We start from the raw sequence: 22,979 nt of genomic DNA, 5'->3' as shown, positions 1-22,979 counted from the left end.
ATTGATTGTCAATCAGTGTTGCTTCCTAAGTGGACAGTTTGATTTCACAGAAGTGTGATTTGACTTGGAGTTACATTGTGTTGTTTAAGTGTTCCCATTATTTTTTTGAGCAGTGTATATACACAATCAGGGGAGAAAGAAGCTGTGACGAGAGTCAGAGGTGAATTTGCAATCAGCCATCAGAAGCAGCCGGCATTACTGCTGCTCACTACAGTACCTTCAAATGATGTTACATTTGTATTTGTATATTCTCTGGCATTGATTATAACAGTTCTAGTATCATTGTAAAGTATAGTGCAGTTCTCCTCCTTTCCTGATTCCAGCTTATTAGTGTATACTACCTAGTAACTCCTGTTCTGTTTATTTGCTTCCAGACTGTACATCCTGATCCTCTCACTCCATTCATATCTTACATTTCTAATTGTTAAGCAGTGACTTGGTAAAGGATAACCACTTACATACCAGGAGTCAGAGCCGGCCCTAGGTATAGGCAAACTAGGCAATTGCCTAGGGCATTTGATATGCCTAGGGGCATCAGCAGCTTCTGCTGATTAAAATGATATGTGGCATGCCTATATTCTGTGTGTAGCATTTCATATGCAGATACAGCCACAGTCTCACACAGTATATAAGCATGCTGCATATCATTTTAATCAGCAGACGCTGCTTGTGCATCCTAGCCATATAGCAATGCAAATAAGATGCATTTTCATAAAAAAAGGTGCCTGACGTTAGCATTGAGGCAAGATTTATGAGGACACATCTGTATCCAAGCAGAGGCAGAGGTCACAGTGTTAGTGGCAGTGTGAGTGCTGTGTGCATGTGAGTGGGTTGGTTGTGCAGTAGTGTTTGGAATATGTGTAAGGGGCATTATGTGCGTCATGTAAAAATGCATTAATAATGTGCAACATATGTGTAAGGGGCACTATGTGTGTCATTATGTGTATAAGGGCATTAATAATGTGCAGCATATGTGTAACAGGGTACTACTGTATGTGTGTCATTATGTGTATAGGGGCACTAATAATGTGCAGCAAATGTGTAGGGGTACTATGTGTGTCATTATGTGTATAAGGGCATTAATAATGTGCGGCATATGTGTAAGGGACATTATGTGTAAAAATAAGAATTTACTTACCGATAATTCTATTTCTCGTAGTCCGTAGTGGATGCTGGGGACTCCGTAAGGACCATGGGGAATAGCGGCTCCGCAGGAGACTGGGCACATCTAAAGAAAGCTTTAGGACTATCTGGTGTGCACTGGCTCCTCCCCCTATGACCCTCCTCCAAGCCTCAGTTAGGATACTGTGCCCGGACGAGCGTACACAATAAGGAAGGATTTTGAATCCCGGGTAAGACTCATACCAGCCACACCAATCACACTGTACAACTTGTGATCTGAACCCAGTTAACAGCATGATAACAGAGGAGCCTCTAGAAAAGATGGCTCACTACAGCAATAACCCGATTTTTTGGTAACAATAACTATGTACCAGTATTGCAGACAATCCGCACTTGGGATGGGCGCCCAGCATCCACTACGGACTACGAGAAATAGAATTATCGGTAAGTAAATTCTTATTTTCTCTAACGTCCTAAGTGGATGCTGGGGACTCCGTAAGGACCATGGGGATTATACCAAAGCTCCCAAACGGGCGGGAGAGTGCGGATGACTCTGCAGCACCAATTGAGAGAACTCCAGGTCCTCCTCAGCCAGGGTATCAATTTTGTAGAATTTTACAAACGTATTTGCTCCTGACCAAGTAGCTGCTCGGCAAAGTTGTAAAGCCGAGACCCCTCGGGCAGCCGCCCAAGATGAGCCCACCTTCCTTGTGGAGTGGGCATTTACAGATTTTTGGCTGTGGCAGGCCTGCCACAGAATGTGCAAGCTGAATTGTACTACAAATCAAACGAGCAATAGTCTGCTTAGAAGCAGGAGCACCCAGCTTGTTGGGTGCATACAGGATAAACAGCGAGTCAGATTTTCTGACTCCAGCCGTCCTGGAAACATATATTTTCAGGGCCCTGACAACGTCTAGCAACTTGGAGTCCTCCAAGTCCCTAGTAGCCGCAGGCACCACAATAGGTTGGTTCAGGTGAAACGCTGAAACCACCTTAGGGAGAAACTGAGGACGAGTCCTCAATTCCGCCCTGTCCGAATGGAAAATCAGATAAGGGCTTTTACAGGATAAAGCCGCCAATTCTGACACGCGCCTGGCCCAGGCCAGGGCCAACAGCATGACCACTTTCCATGTGAGATATTTTAACTCCACAGATTTAAGTGGTTCAAACCAATGTGACTTTTGGAACCCAAAAAACTACATTGAGATCCCAAAGTGCCACTGGAGGCACAAAAGGAGGCTGTATATGCAGTACCCCTTTTACAAACGTCTGAACTTCAGGGACTGAAGCTAGTTCTTTTTGGAAGAAAATTGACAGGGCCGAAATTTGAACCTTAATGGACCCCAATTTCAGGCCCATAGACACTCCTGTTTGCAGGAAATGTAGGAATCGACCCAGTTGAATTTCCTCCGTCGGGCCTTACTGGCCTCGCACCACGCAACATATTTTCGCCAAATGCGGTGATAATGTTTTGCGGTTACATCCTTCCTGGCTTTGATCAGGATAGGGATGACTTCATCCGGAATGCCTTTTTTCCTTCAGGATCCGGCGTTCAACCGCCATGCCGTCAAACGCAGCCGCGGTAAGTCTTGGAACAGACAGGGTCCTTGTTGGAGCAGGTCCCTTCTTAGAGGTAGAGGCCACGGATCCTCCGTGAGCATCTCTTGAAGTTCCGGTTACCAAGTCCTTCTTGGCCAATCCGGAGCCACGAATATAGTGCTTACTCCTCTCCATCTTATCAATCTCAGTACCTTGGGTATGAGAGGCAGAGGAGGGAACACATACACTGACTGGTACACCCACGGTGTTACCAGAGCGTCTACAGCTATTGCCTGAGGGTCCCTTGACCTGGCGCAATACCTGTCGAGTTTTTCCCAACGGTTTATAATCATGTGGAAGACTTCTGGGTGAAGTCCCCACTCTCCCGTGTGGAGGTCGTGCTGAGGAAGTCTGCTTCCCAGTTGTCCACTCCCGGAATGAATACTGCTGACAGTGCTATCACATGATTTTCCGCCCAGCGAAGAATCCTTGCAGCTTCTGCCATTGCCCTCCTGCTTCTTGTGCCACCCTGTCTGTTTACGTGGGTGACTGCCGTGATGTTGTCCGACTGGATCAACACCGGATGACCTTGAAGCAGAGGTCTTGCTAAGCTTAGAGCATTGTAAATGGCCCTTAGCTTCAGGATATTTATGTGAAGTGATGTCTCCAGGCTTGACCATAAGCCCTAGATATTCCTTCCCTGTGTGACTGCTCCCCAGCCTCGCAGGCTGGCATCCATGGTCACCAGGACCCAGTCCTGAATGCCGAATCTGCGGCCCTCTAGAAGATGAGCACTCTGCAACCACCACAGGAGGGACACCCTTGTCCTTGGTGACAGGGTTATCCGCTGATGCATCTGAAGATGCGACCCGGACCATTTGTCCAGCAGGTCCCACTGGAAAGTTCTTGCGTGGAATCTGCCGAATGGGATTGCTTCGTAGGAAGCCACCATTTTACCCAGAACCCTTGTGCATTGATGCACTAAGACTTGGCTCGGTTTTAGGAGGTTCCTGACTAGCTCGGATAACTCCCTGTCTTTCCCCTCCGGGAGAAACACCTTTTTCTGGACTGTGTCCAGGATCATCCCTAGGAACCGAAGACAAGTCGTCGGAACCAGCTGCAAATTTGGAATATTGAGAATCCAATCGTGCTGCCGCAACACTACCTGAGATAGTGCTACACCGACCTCCAACTGTTCCCTGGATCTTACCCTTATCAGGGAATCGTCCAAGTAAGGGATAACTAAAATTCCCTTCCTTCGAAGGAATATCATCATTTCGGCCATTACCTTGGTAAAGACCCGGGGTGCCGTGGACCATCCATACGGCAGCGTCTGAACTGATAGTGACAGTTCTGTACCATAAACCTGAGGTACCCTTGGTGAGAAGGGTAAATTTTGACATGAAGGTAAGCATCCTTGATGTCCCGAGACATCATGTAGTCCCCTTCTTCCAGGTTCGCAATCACTGCTCTGAGTGACTCAATCTTGAATTTGAACCTCTGTATGTAAGTGTTCAAAGATTTTAGATTTAGAATCGGTCTCACCGAGTCGTCCGGCTTCGGTACCACAACAGTGTGGAATAATACCCCGTTCCCTGTTGCAGGAGGGGTACCTTGATTATCACCTGCTGGGAATACAGCTTGTGAATGGCTTCCAAAACTGTCTCCCTGTCAGAAGGAGACATCGGTAAAGCCGACTTTAGGAAAACGGCGAGGGGGAGACGTCTCGAATTCTAATTTGTACCCCTGAGATATCACCTGAAGGATCCAGGGGTCTACTTGCGAGTGAGCCCACTGCGCGCTGAAATTCATTGAGACGGGCCCCCCACCGTGCCTGATTCTGCTTGTAAAGCCCCAGCGTCATACTGAGGGCTTGGCAGAGGCGGGAGAGGGTTTCTGTTCCTGGGAACTGGCTGATTTCTGCAGCCTTTTTCCTCTCCCTCTGTCACGGGGCAGAAATGAGGAACATTTTGCCCGCTTGTCCACGAAAAGACTGCGCCTGATAATACGGCGTCTTCTCATGTTGAGAGGCGACCTGGGGTACAAACGTGGATTTCCCAGCTGTTGCCGTGGCCACCAGGTCTGAAAGACCGACCCCAAATAACTCCTCCCCTTATTAAGGCAATACTTCCAAATGCCATTTGGAATACGCATCACCTGACCACTGACGTGTCCATAACCCTCTACTGGTAGAAATGGACAACGCACTTAGACTTGATGCCAGTCGGCAAATATTCCGCTGTGCATCACGCATATATAGAAATGCATCTTTTAAATGCTCTATAGGCAAAAATATACTGTCCCTATCTAGGGTATCAATATTTTCAGTCAGGGAATCCGACCACGCCAACCCAGCACTGCACATCCAGGCTGAGGCGATTGCTGGTCGCAGTATAACACCAGTATGTGTGTAAATACATTTTAGGATACCCTCCTGCTTTCTATCAGCAGGATCCTTAAGGGCGGCCATCTCAGGAGAGGGTAGAGCCCTTACAAGCGTGTGAGCGCTTTATCCACCCTAGGGGGTGTTTCCCAACGCACCCTAACCTCTGGCGGGAAAGGATATAATGCCAATAACATTTTAGAAATTATCAGTTGTTATCAGGGGAAAACCACGCATCATCACACACCTCATTTAATTTCTCAGATTCAGGAAAACTACAGGTAGTTTTTCCTCACCGAACATAATACCCCTTTTTGGTGGTACTCGTATTATCAGAAATGTGTAAAACACTTTTCATTGCCTCAATCATGTAACGTGTGGCCCTACTGGAAGTCATATTTGTCTCTTCACCGTCGACACTGGAGTCAGTATCCGTGTCGGCGTCTATATCTGCCATCTGAGGTAACGGGCGCTTTAGAGCCCCTGACGGCCTATGAGACGTCTGGACAGGCACAAGCTGAGTAGCCGGCTGTCTCATGTCAACCACTGTCTTTTATACAGAGCTGACACTGTCACGTAATTCCTTCCAACAGTTCATCCACTCAGGTGTCGACCCCCTAGGGGGTGGCATCACTATCACAGGCAATCTGCTCCGTCTCCACATCATTTTTTCTCCTCATACATGTCGACACAAACGTACCGACATACAGCACACACACAGGGAATGCTCTGATAGAGGACAGGACCCCACTAGCCCTTTGGGGAGACAGAGGGAGAGTTTGCCAGCACACACCAAAGCGCTATATATATACAGGCATAACCTTATATAAGTGTTTTTCCCCTTATAGCTGCTGTATTGTTAATACTGCGCCTAATTAGTGCCCCCCTCTCTTTTTTAACCCTTTCTGTAGTGTAGTGACTGCAGGGGAGAGCCAGGGGAGCTTCCCTCCAACTGAGCTGTGAGGGAAAATGGCGCCAGTGTGCTGAGGAGATAGGCTCCGCCCCTTTTTCGCAGACTTTTCTCCTGCTTTTTTATGGATTCTGGCAGGGGTTAAAATTCATCCATATAGCCCTGGGGGCTATATGTGATGTATTTTCGCCAGCCAAGGTGTTTTTATTGCTGCTCAGGGCGCCCCCCCCCTAGCGCCCTGCACCCTCAGTGACCGAAGTGTGAAGTGTGCTGAGGAGCAATGGCGCACAGCTGCAGTGCTGTGCGCTACCTTGGTGAAGACAGGATGTCTTCTGCCGCCGATTTTCCGGACCTCTTCTGTCTTCTGGCTCTGTAAGGGGGCCGGCGGCGCGGCTCTGGGTCCCATCCATGGCTGGGCCTGTGATCGTCCCTCTGGAGCTAATGTCCAGTAGCCTAAGAAGCCCAATCCACTCTGCACGCAGGTGAGTTCGCTTCTTCTCCCCTTAGTCCCTCGATGCAGTGAGCCTGTTGTCAGCAGGTCTCACTGAAAATAAAAAACCTAAACTAAAACTTTCACTAAGAAGCTCAGGAGAGCCCCTAGTGTGCACCCTTCTCGTTCGGGCACAGAGATCTAACTGAGGCTTGGAGGAGGGTCATAGGGGGAGGAGCCAGTGCACACCAGATAGTCCTAAAGCTTTCTTTAGATGTGCCCAGTCTCCTGCGGAGCCGCTATTCCCCATGGTCCTTACGGAGTCCCCAGCATCCACTTAGGACGTTAGAGAAAGGGCATTAATAAAGGTTGTCATAATGTGTAAGGCGCATTATTGTGTGGAATGTGTATAAATGCATTACTAATATGTGGCATTATGTGTATAAGGTGCTCTACTAGGTTGCGTTGCGTATAGAAAGGGCACTACTGTGTCGTCTAATGTGAATAAATAGCAATAGGGTGTGGTGTAATGTGAATAAGGAGCAATTCAGTGTGATGTAATGTGAATAAGGGGCTCTACTGTGAGGAGTAACGTTTATAAGGTAAAGTGATACTACTGTGGGATGTAATATGAATTATGGACACTATCGCATGATCATATGTGAATAAAGTTGCAGTACTGTGTGGAGTAATTGGAATTGGGGTTATTGTGTGGCCATGCCCCTTGCAAGCAAAAACACACCCCTTTTTGGGCTGTGCGCCAAATGTGCGAACTGTTCCTATTTAAAATATAGGGGGTACAAGGTCAGAGGCGGAACCAGCGGTGGTGCTAGGGGGCACCAGCCAAAATCTTGCCTAGGGCATCATACTGGTTAGGGCCGGCTCTGCCAGGAGTGCAGGACACTTGACAAACATTTAGATGTAAATGACATTAACAGGAAATGTACCATTATTGTATGAGATAATGTCTACATATGTAATAGTTAACAGAGAAAAACTTTTTCTATATTTGCAGCATTATGGGTTAGGCAAGAATTTTCAAAATACATTTATCGGTAACCTGAGACATTTTATTTTCGGTTTATATTTTTTTGATAATACTTTTCTTTTGACTTTTGAAACTAAAAGGTATTATTAATAAGGGTTCTGCTTTTTCTCCCTGATTGTAATAAAGCGGTTTGGTAAGGGTGTTCTACCATAGGTGTTACAGCTCACATTATATTATTTGTGGGTAATAACATGTCTCGCACCATGCTAGTATCTATTTATATTAACATGAAGCAACACTTGTCTTCTTGCAGAGCTAGAGGAAGCCCAGCAGACATGCCCACCCTGGTGGTACAAGTTTTCAAATAGGTTCCTGATTTGGGACTGCTGTGCTCTATGGGTGAAGTTTAAGGGATGCGTGCGGTTTGTGGTAATGGATCCCTTTGTAGACCTTGGCATCACTATCTGCATTGTTCTCAATACGCTTTTCATGGCTATGGAGCATTATCCAATGACTGAGCAGTTTGAGCAGGTGCTGTCTGTGGGAAACCTAGTAAGTACCCACTCTGTATTGTAAGTTACCATCTAGTACATTGTCCATGGATAAAAGCTAAAATACAGTCACTTTACATATCGATATAATGTATATGTGTGTATACTGTATATAAAGAAATGTGAAGGCATCATATACCAATATATATGTAGAAGGACTACTGTAAAAAAACAATATGGGTCAATTACAATCTGCATAAGCTGTGGGCATGCCGTGCTTCTTTATGTGTACCAGTGTGCCTTCTTGTCCGGCACTAAGTACATTTCTAGTAGCACACCCACTTCACAGAAACACCTCCAGACATGCATTCTGCCCCCACATAAAAGGTCACAATTCCAGAAAAGATTTTCCCTTGGTTCAGGCGCTCCTTCTTGTCTTTATGTTCCTCTGAAAAAAATCTTATATATATCATGCACCCAGAAGATCTTAGTGAACATTCACTCTCAAAAAGTGGATATCAGCCCCCTTCACTCAAGGTAAGATTGCACACCTTAGAAACCCCTCAGGTATCAAGGTGACCTTTTTGATTACCACCAATTAAAGGACACACACAGCTGATCACACTGCCGGGTCCCTGCACAGCTTTATCTGTCAGAAGGCAGGGAAAGCTGTGCAGAAGACAGCTTATCGCAGTGCTGCCCTGAGATTTCGCTGGTGAAATTATCACTGGGCTCACTGCGATTTTCACATTTTTAGTAAATTCGGCTCAGATCGCATTTCCCATTATAAGTATAGGAAATGTGATGTGGGTTACTAAAAAAAAGTGAATTAAAGGGTTTGGAGCAGTTTTTCATGAAAACAGCTCCAAAAGCCCTTTAATAAATTTAAGTGATACTAAAATAATGTGAAAAGGGTGTGAAAACACCCTTTTTCACATTATTTTAGTAAAAGTAATGTTAATAAATAGGCCTGTGTCTCCCGAAAAACAGAGAATATGCCTGTAAATGCTCAGTCTCCAAATCTTATCTAGGTTAAATAGTCAGTTTCCATTAAATGATTTCTCATTTCTTTTGTACTTGAAAAAGGAGGTAAATTTCTTCCTCTAACAGGGAATATCCTGAATCTCTCCTACAAACAGCAATTGTCTTGTACCGCAGATCCATGCCTGTCCCTGATATAAGCAAGGCAAACCTTCACACAGAAGTAGGCATGTGTTGTCACAAAAGCACATTTGCAGTATGCTTTATGCGCTTATGGTTTGTTTTTCCATCATGTTATGGTTTTAAGTTATACTGCATACTTGCCAACACTCCCGCATTCTGCGGGAGGCTCCCGCTTTACACACCCGTGTCCCGCTGCCCCCGCAAATCCCCCTCAATCCCCCGGATTCCCTTCGACCCGGCTGATTTCTGGACCGCGCATCCGCGAGTCCACACGTGATGGGGGCGGAGCTTAGTGGACGGCCATGCACCGCAGGCAGTGTAGCGGGGTTAGCACTCAGCAGAGCCCGCAATTGATGATGAGCAGGCATGGACACCAAAATCCACAGCGCCTCCCTCCAGCGGCAAAAAGACCTTCAACTTTCAGGACACATTTTAACTGACATGGCATTAAAGCCAGCTGACTAAGTCACAGCTGCTCAGTGAAGTCACCCCTGGCCTGACATGTTAGCCACACTGGAGTATGTGTACACTTGTTGGACCATCTGCATGGGTGCAAGAGAAATTTATACTTTAGTAAAGGATTTAACATTTGCAACAAAGTAAAAGACTACAATAGCAGTAGAGTGGTCATATCTGCTGCGGGTTCGGTATGAATGACCATCGGATGGAATGCCGGCAGTCAAAATACCGATGCCAGCACCCCAAAGTATGAATTCCCAACAGGGGTGAGTCTACTATGTTAACCCCTACCATCTAACCCTCCCTTCCCGCAGCCTAACACTAACCTCCCCCCGTAGTGCCTGGTCCTAACCTCCCACCCCCTGCAGCCTAACCCTAACATCGTGCCTAACCCTAACCTTCCACCCCCCTGCAGGCAGCCTAACCCTAACATCTCCCTTAGTGCCTAATCCTAACCTCCCCCCAGTGGTGCCTAACCCTAACCTCCCATCCCCACAGCCTAACCGTAACCTCCCCCTTAGTGCCTCAACCTAACCTCCCCCGGGTGGTGCCTATCCCTAACCTCCCACCCCCGCAGCCTAACCCTAACATCTCCCTTAGTGCCTAATCCTAATCTCCCCCCGGTGGTGCCTAACCCTAACCTCCCCCCCCCCCCCCCCACAGTCTAACCTTAACCTCCCCCCTTAGTGCCTCAAGCTAACCTCCCCCCGTTGGTGCCTAACCCTAACCTCTCACCCCCCACAGCCTAACCCGGCAAGGGGGGTATACTTACAATGTTCGGGATCCCGACTGCTGGGATTCTGACAGCCGGGATCTTAACCGCATCCCTCTGCTAAGTTTTCTTGTAGTAGTGTATAGAAAAATGAGGAAGGCTACTGTCTTGTGACCTGATAATATTTATGGAGTTTGCAATTATAATAACCTCTGTGTCTGTTATTACCCAGTCTTGTTTCATTACTGTTTTGTTCCCAATTGTAAAGCTCAGCGCACTATGCTGGCAGTATATAAGTATATCAAATTATAATGTTTATTACTTTATTGATGGTTGCTGTGCTTGCCAAATCTCCCTTCACTGCGATATTTCCTTACCCATAATCATGAAAAAAATAGACAAAAATACTGTACTATTGACACACTAGGTCTCCAGTGTAAATGTGTTGCTCAAATGCTGCCTCCGCCACTAGCAATCAGTGTGCTCAATTGCCTGTACTAGCTCCATGTAATCAGAAGACATACAATAGTTAAACTTCTTTTTTCAATGCCTTGTGATGGTAATTTGACACCATGTGCAGTAGATACCATAAAGTAAAAACATCAAATAGTGATGGACCTTCAAACCCTCAAATTCTATGTTCCTGTGTACTTAAAATGTTACATTTAATGATTATACGTACAAATAATTAAAACTGTAACAATTTGTATAAATGTTATGCAGGCTCAGAAGCTGCTGGTCTGAGGGGTACAGTACTTTGGCATTCCTCTCACCTGTGCTCCTGAACCTGCGCATGGATTCCGGGAATTTGAGAGAGGTACTGTAGATGGGACTTTTCTCTGTTTATCTGGTATCTGTATGGAGCCTGGACAGGCTAAAAGCAACATTTATACAAGTTGTTACAGTTTGAATGATTTATAAGTGTAGTTAAATACTGTAGAACATGTTAAGTGCTGAAGGTTAATCACTATTTGGATTTTTTATTCTCTTTTGTGGTAGCTAGCAGTGGCAGTTATTACCTATGGGCTGGTAAAATCCGCCACCCAGCTCATTGTCAGTGAAGCCAGATGCAGTACGTGAGACTGCACTGGCTTCACTGTGACTGGCAGTGACTTCCTATTGGAAGTCCTACCTGCCAGCAGGGCCGGTTCCGGGGCTTCTGGCGCCCCGGGCGGCATTAGGGGGCGTGGTCAGTTACGCCCCCTGTACTGTTGTAGGATGTGCGGTGCGCGATGACGTCATCGCGCACCGCACAGCAAAGGTCCTCTCCACGAAGGTAAACTAGACGCTAAGCGTCTAGTTCCCTTCGTGGAGAGGACCTTTGCTGTGCGGTGCACGATGACGTCAACGCGCACCGCACATCATTACAGTGAAGGTCCTCTCCAGGAAGGGAAATTAGACGCATAGCGTCTAGTTTCCCTTCACAGCGGGCAGCCCACGAAGGGAAACTAGACGCGTAGCGTTTAGTTTCCCTTCACAACGGACAGCGGGACAGCGGGCCGCGGCGGGCACCACAGCAGCAGCGGATCTTGCCATGGTGCAGCGCCCTCCGGATGGCGCCGGCGCCCTCCGGAAGACGGCACCCCGGGCAAAAGTCCTGCTTGCCCGTGGCAAGATCCGCTACTGCTGCCAGTCACAGACACTACAGGCAGTTCCATTGGGAGGCGTTTCCTCCCTCTGGGACTGCCAGACCGGACTGCAATAGGCAGAGAGCTAACTTCCTGTAGGAAGCCAGCTCCCTGCCTCGTCAGCCCTAGCTGGCATCTATGGGCTGCAGCTGATGCAGTCCATAGAAGCCGTGGTTTTGCACATGTGCAGTACTGCCGCCACTACTGCGCATGCACCGGGTCCCGCTGTCTGTGAACTGTACATATCACAGGCGCCGGAACCCGCGGCAGCGACAAGGAGGAGTAGACCCGGCAGCAGCCCTCCTCCAACAAGGTAGGAGCCGGGGCTGATAGCTACATGGAGTCAAATTACTATCAAAAGTATAATTTAAAGGAAGAAGTTTAAAGATCCTGACATCTGCTTTCTAATTATATGGAGCTAGTAAGAGCAACAACAGAGCACAGTAATTGAATACTGGTGGAGGCAGCATATAAAGAACACCTTTATATTGGACACTTGGGAGCTTTATTGTGTCAATATTAAACAATTTTTTTGTCTTTTTATTTTATTTTGTCTCATGATTATGGATAAGAAAATATCAGTCAGAAGAGATTTTTCCCAAAGCGCCCATCAAAATAGTACTTAACACTGAGAAAATAAACCAAATTATGTTACGTCTCACTGTTTCATATTATTATTATTATTATTATTTATTTATTTATTTATTTTTTGGGGGAGGAGCAGCGCTTAGGAGTGCTGAGAGTGATTGCAGGTGTCATTGTTACAAGGTATAGAAGTATATGTTACATAATTAGCCGTGCTGTTGTACACTAGAGACCCCTAGTGGCAAGCTGTATATTACTGTTGTAATAGCCTACAAAGCATTATGCTGAACGTTTTTCTAAACATACAGTACAGCCAAGTGGTGACACTAGTAAAAGTGAATCCATATAGTAGGTGTGTACATTGCTGGTCAAATGTACAAAATAAGCACTTTTGCTTAAATTTCTATGGTTTCTTTAGGTGATATGTTCTCAACGACCTACTGTAGGCTGTGTCGCCATCTGTTGTATATTGCTGCTCACTGTGTCTCCACCTTGTGCGGCACTGATATACTGTATGTGGGTGCTGCATTACTGAGGATGATAATAGTAATGTTACTACTGTCACTATGTAGCAGAATAAACCACCTACACTTTTCTTTTCTTTTTACAGGTGTTCACTGGCATTTTTGCAGCTGAAATGGTCTTTAAGATCATTGCTTTGGATCCTTATTACTATTTCCAGGTGGGATGGAACATATTTGACAGCATTATAGTCACTCTGAGCTTGGTGGAGCTGGGTCTGGCCAATGTGGAAGGTCTGTCAGTGCTGCGTTCTTTCCGTCTGGTAGGTGCTTGATGTGAGGATTTAGTTCCTGGGAACCATGATCTGCCTGTATTATATATAATTAATAAATATACAGAACTAAATGTGACCTACATTATTAATGTCCTGTGTTATCATACAACCTTGATCTCAGATGTTCAACTCCTGTTTGTCTCTTGTGGTTCAGTATGATTTGCTGATGGAAGGAATGCCGGTGGTCAGAATACCAACAGCGGCATCCCGTCCATCAGAATCCCGACAACACTCTAAAGTACCCTAACCCTCCCCTGACCCCTACCCTAACCCTCCCTTGTGGGTGCCTAAACCTAACCCTCCCTTCCCCGTTACTGTTACGTTCACTGTACTTGGTACTCCTGAAACTGGGCGGATGAGCCCCAAGTACAGGAACGTAATGCTGGAGTGGGAACGGAGTTCAGCAGCAACCCCTACAGAACCCTGACTCCGTTGTTCAACCCGCGTGGTCAGTCTACGCCTGCGAGACTATGTTTGCTTGGGCCCACGGCAGCCGCGTTTGAAGGGCGGATTATGTCTGCCCAACTCCGATGCCCCCCGGTCTTAGTTGGAGACAAGGCATAAACTGAGATGGGGCGAGAACAAGGGGAACCTCTAACTAAACAGAAACCCGAGTTAGGGGCAACTACAGAACTCAAACAAAAGTATGTGCGGCTCAGCCGCCAAGACAAATAACAACAAAAGGCAATGCTGCCCACACGCCTACACGACACTGTCGTATATCGGCAAGGACAGCCAAAGCAGAGACCTTCGCAAAAAACACCAAAGGAAAATAACGGACAGATATGGCCAAGGCCGTAAGGTGCGGCAAAGCCGCTACTCACAACACCGGAGCTAATACAGGCAGGAGAATGGGAAACCCGAGGCTGCAGACACAGGCTCACAGGAATGGAAAGCTGGAAGGATTCCAACAACAGGCTTCCGGACACCAGGACTCAGGACTACAGGCTCAAAGGTTGACAGAATCACTGGGTTACAGGATAGGAACGCTCCAGGGCAGGAAGCAGCTCACAAGAAGCTCCAGACTCTGACAGAACCAAGTACACAGGATTCCAGTATCAGACAAGGCCTGGACACAGATGCAATACTGGACAAGACACTAATCAGGAACATCCAGGTAAACAGCAAACGTCTATCACCAGCTTAGAACTGCAGAGCTAGATGGGTAATAAGGGAACACGCCCCAATCAGGATGGCTGGAGGCCAGGCACAAGATAATGACCAGAATAGCTGCAGGTGAGAGTAACACAGACAAGAGCCAGATTGCAGTACAGAGACTCACCACATAATGATCAAGTATCAGACAGGTGAGGCTTAACACATAGAAACAGGCTGCAATTACACAGACTCACCACCGGAGGCCAACAAGAGTCTTCTAAACCCATACAATGGAAATCCTGGCCTGCAACAGAACTATAACATAAAATACATGAACAGAAAGTGAACAGGAATGAACCACTGCTTGTGGTTCATAACAGTACCCCCTCCTTAAGAGTGAACTCCGGACACCGCATAAAAGCCAAGGGGAACAGAAACAGAAGAATAACATAAATACATAACCAAAATGCAAAACCGAAATGAGCCACTGCCGTGGCTCATAACAGTACCCCACCCCTTTGAGGAGGGATCAACGGACCCCAAAATTCAGGTTTCCCATAACAAGGGATACACTAAAAAAAACTGACACTAGAAAAAAAACAGACAATGGCAAAAAACAGAAACAAGCTGTGGCAGCAGCTTGGCGGTGGCCACTGGACACAAGACAAGAATTTTATTTTTTTTATAAACAACAAGGCAAGAGTCAGCAATTATTTCTTTTTCATCTTCTTCTTTTTTTTACATGGTTCTTGAGGTCTAACCAAGGTAATTCCCCAAACATTGTCTGAACTGATGGTACCTTCCTGGGTTCAATCCAGAGATTGTTTTTTTAACCCTGGGAGCTGAACTTTCAGAAGAAGTACTGCTAAAAGAAGACAGAAAAGCACATCCCGCAGTCAAAGCAATAGGCTGAGATGTTTGTGTCGAGTTTACAGTATACGGTGGCTCTCAGCAGATAAGACGGATGACCTAGAGGAACCTGAACCAATTTCTTTGGAATCATATTTCTCAACAACTGCATCACTGAATGCCCGGGCATCCTGAAGAATGGGATCTTCAGCTTCCATCAAGCTGGACGCCCATTTCAAAGGCTTCCCTCTAAAGGAATATATCAGATGGAGCACAAGGTTCTCTGAAGTGATGCCCAGAAATGGACTAGACAGCATAATGCTGTAGTAGTGTTTGTAAAGCGCAAGAAATTGGACTAAGTCCCCATCAATTACTATAGATGTTAAGATATCAAAAGAGTCAGGATCTGCTTCCTTCCCATCTGACTGACTGGAGTGCATTGCTAGGACCAGGTCACTACTGACCTTACTCGAGGCTGTGACTTTCTGAACCCCACCAGGGGCAGTGACTTTCTGAACCCCACCAGGGGCAGTGGCCTTCGGAACCCCCTCTGTGGCAGTGGCATTCGGAACCCCCTCTGGGGCAGTGGCCTTCAGGAACCCCGCTGGGGCAGTGGCCTTCGGGAACCCCGCTGGGGCAGTGGCCTTCGGGAACCCCTCTGTTGTCAGCACCTCAGGCTCCCTCTCTGGGACCGGACCGTCGGACTCCCTCTCTGGGACCGGACCGTCGGACCCCCTCTCTGGGACCGGACCGTCGGACCCCCTCTCTGGGACCGGACCATCGGACCACCTCTCTGGGACCGGACCATCGGACCCCCTCTCTGGGACCGGACCATCGGACTCCCTCTCTGGGACCGGACCATCGGACTCCCTCTCTGGGACTGGACCATCGGACTCCCTCTCTGGGACCGGACCATCGGACTCCCTCTCTGGGACCGGACTATCAGACTCCCTCTCTGGGACTGGACCATCGGACTCCCTCTCTGGGACGATAATTATCGAGACTTCTCCCAGGATTATGACCTCCGGGACTTTTGCTGAAGCTATGACCTTCAGAACCTCCACTAAAGCTATGCCTCTTGAGTCCTTTCCTGGGGAAGCGACCTCTAGACCCTTCTCTGGGGCTGTGCCTCTCGAGACCTAACCTGGGGACATAGCTTCAAAGATCCCTTCTGGGGTTGTACTTCTCGAGTTCCCTTCTGGAGCTATAGCTCTAGATACCCTTTCTGGGGTTGCGCCTTTAAAGTCCCTACCTGAGGTAAAAGCTTCTAAGACCCCTTCTGGGATTGACACTTGAGCTATTATATTCGATGCCCCTCTTTGACCCTGAGCATCGGGCACCGCTCCTAGACCCTGAATGAACATTGGGCACCGCTCCTAGGCCCTGAGCATTAGGCACCGCTCCAGGAGCCTGAGCATTGGGCACTGCTCCAGGAGCCTGAGCATTGGGCACTGCTCCAGGAGCCTGAGCATCAGGCACCACTTCAGGACCCTGAGCATCAGGCACCACTCAGGACACTGAGCATCAGGCACCACTCCAGGACACTGAGCATCAGGCACCACTCCAGGGCCCTGAGCATCAGGCACCACTCCAGGACCCTGGGCATCGGGTACCGCTTCAGGACCCTGGGCATCGGGTACGGCTTCAGGACTCAGATATTCCACTACCGGGGTTTGCAACTCTGATTCAACAGGAAAGTCAAGAGAGGAGAGAAACATTCTCCTTTGGTTCCTGAATCTATAATGGGGCTCCCTAGCCCAAGGACCCCAATTATAGGACAGAGTGCTTTTTAGTGTGGGTTTTGTGACAAGTACCTCTACCACAGTAGAGACAGGAGTAGGTCTTGAATCCTGACTCAACTTGGCCAAAGGGCAGGACTTGTCGCCACACTTTGGCTTGCGCAATTCACAGGTCTGCAGATAGTGGCCTAAACCCCCACAATATAGGCATAAATTTAAGTTTCTGCGATGCAGACACTCCTCTTCTGAGAGCCTGGGCTGCAGAAAACTTTTAAACCTTTTCTCTCCAACCAAACCTGAGGATTCTCTTGTCACAATATTGTGAGCAAGAGTCTCTTTAGAGATGGATGAACTCTGAACAACTTCTGGTAGGATAAGCAAAATTTTGGTCAGAAGGTTTTGCAGTTGCTTTAAGGATTGCTGCAAAACCTCCAGCCGTTCAGGTCTCAAGGCACCGAAAGCAGAGTTCAGGGCTGAGAGAGATGCCTGCAGTGCTTGCATAGTTGGCACCGGAGGATTTCAGGCAAGACAAGACTGAACTAGATTCTAGACAAGACAAGACTGGACTGGATTCTAGACAAGACAAGACTGGATTCTAGACAAGACGAGACTGGACTGGATACTGAACACTGGACTGGATACTGAACACTAGACTGGATACTGAACTGGACTGAACCAAAAAAGAAAAAACTACTCCATTAGCTTTGTTTCTTTTTTTGTAGTATGGCTGGTGATAATGTTACGTTCACTGTACTTGGTACTCCTGAAACTGGGCAGATGAGCCCCAAGTACAGGAACGTAGTGCTGGAGTGGGAACGGAGTTCAGCAGCAACCCCTACAGAACCCTGACTCCGTTGTTCCACCCGCGTGGTCAGTCTACGCCTGCGAGACATTCCACTGGCACATTTGCTGTATATGGACTTGTTCCCTTATTTCACACACCACTGTGTCAATAGTGAGGTGGGAAGCCACGCTTCTTGACACAAGCATATGAACTAGTATTTTATCAAGTGACAATCATTTTTCATTATTTGTCATCATTTTTCTTTATCTAATATTTTTTCTTCTTCTCTTTATTTTCCTCTATAACCTTTCATCTCTATTGAGGCATAAGATACTTGTGGACCATTTAGTTTTTGTGTTACAATAAACAGCATTCAATTACTCAAGGCGCAATTGCAAAATTTCTTCATTTTAGCTGTGCCTTATGACTGGGGAGATGTACTAAGGATTAGAGAGTGATAAAGTAAAGAGAGATAATGTACTAGCCAATTAGGTCCTAACCGTCATATTATAGGTTGTGTTTAAAAAATGTCAGGAGCTGATTGGTTGGTAGTTTCTCTCCACTTTATCACTCTCCGAGGCTTAGTACATCTGCCCCATTGATATGGTCACAGAACCTTTCTGGTGCTATGTTCGTATCTTTCTATCCATTGTTGGTATCAACACTTAACAGATGGAGATGGCCACCAATGAAGTTGTCCATGGCAACCAATCAGCTACTCTGTATAATTATATAGTATGCAAATTATAAATGTTACTTCAATGCTGATTGATTGCCATGGGTAACTTCTCCACAGGCTCACGTCTCCACTCTTTTCACTGCTTAGTACATCTCCCGCCAAGTTATAGTTGGAAAGAAAACACTGTTCATACCTATCTGATCTATGTCAGTGTAGCTTTGTTCTAGAATCACAAATGGTATAATTCAGGAGTATTGTGTCTCTATACCACTACTCTTAGGCTTGGTACACACTGTCCAATGTCTAGCAGATGCGACATCGCAAACGATACATCGTCAGTGCATACACACTGTATGATATATCGTCTGTGACCACTTCCACCCACATCCGGGAGAATGCAGGGCCTGTCCGTTATCTTCTGCTCTCAAGTGCAGAATAAAAGATATCCGACATCGTATGCGACCGGCAGGAGCGCGCATCATATACAATATCTCCTGTACACACTGTCCGATATGACCGATATATTGTACTATATATCGGGTGCACATCGGACAGTGTGTACCCCAGCCTTAGAAAGCAAGTACATTTTAAATTAATTAAATGATTGTGTTCATTTTGTCACTGAGAGCACATCGGAAGGTATTAAAGCTGTCTCTGCCAAATTGCTACATAATTGTTTTTAATTGAAAACATTTTTGTTTTATCTTTTCTAGCTCCGGGTCTTCAAACTTGCCAAATCTTGGCCCACGCTAAACATGCTTATCAAAATCATTGGTAACTCTGTGGGGGCTCTAGGGAACCTCACTCTTGTCCTGGCCATCATTGTATTCATCTTTGCGGTGGTTGGAATGCAGCTTTTTGGGAAGAGCTACAAAGAGTGTGTTTGCAAGATTAATTCAGACTGTGTGCTTCCACGATGGCACATGCATGACTTCTTCCATTCTTTCCTCATTGTGTTCCGGATCCTGTGCGGAGAGTGGATCGAAACCATGTGGGATTGCATGGAGGTAGCAGGGCAAGCTATGTGCCTGGTTGTCTTCTTGATGGTCATGGTGGTGGGAAACTTGGTGGTGAGTTGTTGCTTTTTTATGAGCTTCGTCTCTCTTAGTTTGTGTAAAGGGATGTTTGTAGTAAAGGTAGTGATAATGCGGAAAGTGCGATCCGGTCAGGATCCTGGTGGTCTGGATATTGGCACTTGAAATACCGACGCCGGTATTCCGGCACCAAAATTTTCCAATTTCATCTTCTCTGTTTCTTCTAGAATATCAGCAGGAGTATTAGCAAGGAGCAGATACTTTAATTTGGTAGACTGTATTTTTTCTAGTACCTAAGACCTGCTCGGCTAGTGTCATGGGTCACTATTACTGATGGGAACAATGGGGACATTTCTGAAAACTTCCTCTGATAAAACAGAGCAGAATATTGGACGCTAACATTAATTTTTAACATGCTGATAACATGGTGGCTAGTACTTTTTTGTACTTAATCTTTTTAAAATGGATGGGGATCTGGGCGTATCTATAATAGGAGCAGGATGTGCAGTATTTACATTGACTTTTTTTTTATAGAATACTGTAATTAACATACAGTACATCAACCTTTCCTGGTTCAGTTTGTAAAGCAAATGGCTTGGTATGAGCACCACCACCTCTTTTCAGTTACCTGTGGAACGCTTTGAATAAATGTTCTCCATTGAAGCTGGTCTTGTCATAGGAGGTCATTCAGATCTGGTTGCTGGGCTGCTTTTTTTGCTGTCCTGCGTTCAGATAGTCGTCGCCTACAGTGAGAGTGTATTTTCGCCGTGGAAGTGTGCGATGCTATGTGTTCCACGAGCTGCTAAAATTCTGTGTGTGCAGTCTCTGCGCAGCCCAGGACTTACTCTTCCAGGACAATAGATTCAGGCTGATCTGGGCCGGAGCTGACGTCAGACACCCTCCCTGAAAACGCTTGGTAATGCCTGCGTTTTTCCGAACACTCCCAGTAAACGGTCGGTTACCACCCACAAACGGCTTCCACCTTGTGAACGCCCGTGTAAACTGATTTTCCTCACAATCCCGTTGCTTACTGGCAATCCCCGTTGTTATTGTCCAACGATGTGCGCATTGCGGTGCATACGCATGCGCTGTTATGACCTAATTGCACGCTGTGCGAAAACGCACAGCAGCCATCAGATCTGAATGACCTCCAATATTCTTCACAGTGGAACGCTACATCTCTGGTTACACCAGTGCAAACATAAGTTGAAAACTGTGTAAATATATGTCTGCCCTGTGCTTCTATTTTTATTCCTTGCAAAGAAGAATGGAGACTAAGACTCTTTAATTTTTTTTTTAATAAATTACGGCAATACAAGAAAACTTCCTGTAAGAGAGCTTTTTTAGAAATTATTGCGCAACACACCTGATAACGTAATATTCATAAAAGATTTAAAATTAATTTTCCTCACCCCTAATTATGGCAGCAGTGTAAGCCATTAGTTAAGCTCTATTCTAAGCACCAAGACATTTCCTCCAGAGTTATAACAGGATTTAAAGGAAGCAACTCAAGTAGCAAGGTAATCTGGTCTGTCTGAAAAATAGAAAGCTGGAGGAAGGCGTCTGGGTACATAACGCAGATATTACATGTATTTGGAAATGCTATTTAAAACTTACAAGCCATAATACACTTGCTGTAAATATTAGTTAAGCCCATTCTCAAATTTACTGTTGGCATATACTGTGGTGGATTGCCATATCAGCAATTCCCTAAAACTGTTTTGTAGATTTCATGACTGCAGATCTGTGCTGGGCATATTTTAATAAGAGTATGAAATGACATAATCACACAGGGGAATCTGAACTGACAGGTGCCCTGACCCCCCCCTAACAGGGCAAGAGAAAAGGGAAGAGGTCTTAATTCATCAGGTCCAATATACTAGTTTTTCTTTTTATTGTTGTCCAGTGCGTATCTGTGCAATTAATTACAGCCATAACAGACTTTGGGGTCTCTTTACTAAGCCTTGTAGAGAGATAACGTGTAAGGAGATAAAGTACCAGCTAGGGATAAGTGGGTTCGGTTCACAGGGAACTGAACCCACCCGAACATTGCGATCAGAGCCGGGATCCGAGTCCGGCCCGGGACTTCCTGCCTTACTCGGTTCCCAAAGCGAAGCCCAATATAATTTTACAGGTTTTGGATTATTTTGGGTTTTGGATTCTATATAAGTCCCCGTTCATCGACACCATCTTCACTCCAGCTGTGGAGAGTGTACTGGACGGGCTTGTCCGTCTCCAGTACTGTGTCTGGTGTGGCATGGGATGGGTTCCCTGCTGTATGTGAAAGATGTGCTCTATCTCTCTGCTGTATCTGAAAGGGATGCTCTCTCTGCCTGCTATATCTGAAAAAGGGTGCTCTGTCTGGGTATCTGAAAGGGGTGATCTTTCCGTCCATCCAGGGGCTCCGCCCCAGTGTAAAATTAAAATAATAAAAGCTGAAAACAAAATGCTTAAAATTATAATTATTTAAAAAAAATATTTTTTTGTTTGTGCTATACCCCAGTGTACTATACTATTTTTATTTTATTTTCATAGGTACTGTGACACTCCCGGTCAGACCGCAGTATATTATTTTCTACTCATACATGTATTGTGTGACGCTGTCGTTGAAGGTCAACCGCAGTGTGTAATTATATATATTTCTGACTCATTTGTGTGACACTATCACCGCTTGTGTGTGATATAAAAAATACTTATACATATTTCTGACTCATTTGCGCAACGCTGTCCGTGAAGGTCAACTGTAGTTTGTAATTTATATATATTTCTGACTCATTAGTGCGACACTGTAACCACCGGTGTGTGATATAAAAAATAATACATATTTTTTACTCATTAGTGCAACACAGTAACCGCAGTGTGTGATAAAAAAATAATATATATATTTTTATTTAAATTAATATTTTGTGCTGTGTCATCCCAGTATACATCCAGGGACTGCAGCTGCTCTGTCCATCTAGGGGTGTTCTGTCAATCCACCCAAAATAAAAGACATTTTTAAAATTTATTTTTTTTATTTTTTTTGCTGTATCCTCCCAGTCTACATCCAGGCGTGCTCTGTCCAGTTCATGGTGCTGTGTCTGTAGCTCATATTCTTATGTTATACCTTATTGTCCTATTTGCATAATTCTTCTCATCACCACATTGTGATTAATTCAAATTAAAATTATTAATAATAATACATTATGAATGAACTAAATTTAAATTAAATTAATATAACTAAACTCTCCACACTTGTATAGCAAACCTTCTGCATATCAAATATTTATTTGAAGAACAGAAAAACTTGATCAAAAATAAATTAAATTAAATACATTTTATTAAAATAAATGTAAATTAAAATAAATGAAAGTAAATAAATAAAATCTAAAATATTGTCTTTTTTTATTCTTCTTTGCCGTAATCATCTTTTTTCTCCACACTTGTATAGCGATCCTTCTGCATATCAAATATATATTTGATGAACAGAAGAACTTGATAAAAAATAAATTAAAATAAGCATCTAAAATATTGTCTTTTATTATTCTCCTGTGCCTTAATCATCTTTTTGTGAACTGAAATCTTGAGCCTTGCATAATGCGTCATTTTT

The 22,979-nt window shown here is 45.5% G+C and overlaps 1 protein-coding gene across 2 annotated transcripts in view; it reads left to right on the top strand.

Annotated features, from left to right (window-relative positions):
• Positions 1 to 22,979, top strand: part of SCN4A (sodium voltage-gated channel alpha subunit 4) — a 275,899-nt gene that overhangs the window by 198,456 nt on the left and 54,464 nt on the right. For both annotated transcript variants that reach the window (XM_063959465.1, XM_063959466.1), the window contains exons 13-15: positions 7,686 to 7,924; positions 13,022 to 13,195; positions 19,070 to 19,426. In XM_063959465.1, coding sequence (XP_063815535.1) covers positions 7,686 to 7,924; positions 13,022 to 13,195; positions 19,070 to 19,426 — 770 coding nt within the window. The remainder of the gene's footprint in view (positions 1 to 7,685; positions 7,925 to 13,021; positions 13,196 to 19,069; positions 19,427 to 22,979) is intronic.

Source organism: Pseudophryne corroboree, chromosome 3 (assembly GCF_028390025.1).
Source record: "Pseudophryne corroboree isolate aPseCor3 chromosome 3, aPseCor3.hap2, whole genome shotgun sequence".
NCBI lineage: Eukaryota > Metazoa > Chordata > Amphibia > Anura > Myobatrachidae > Pseudophryne > Pseudophryne corroboree.
The sequence above is the reverse complement of the archived record's forward strand: the minus strand, read 5'-3'. Positions and strand labels throughout refer to the sequence as shown.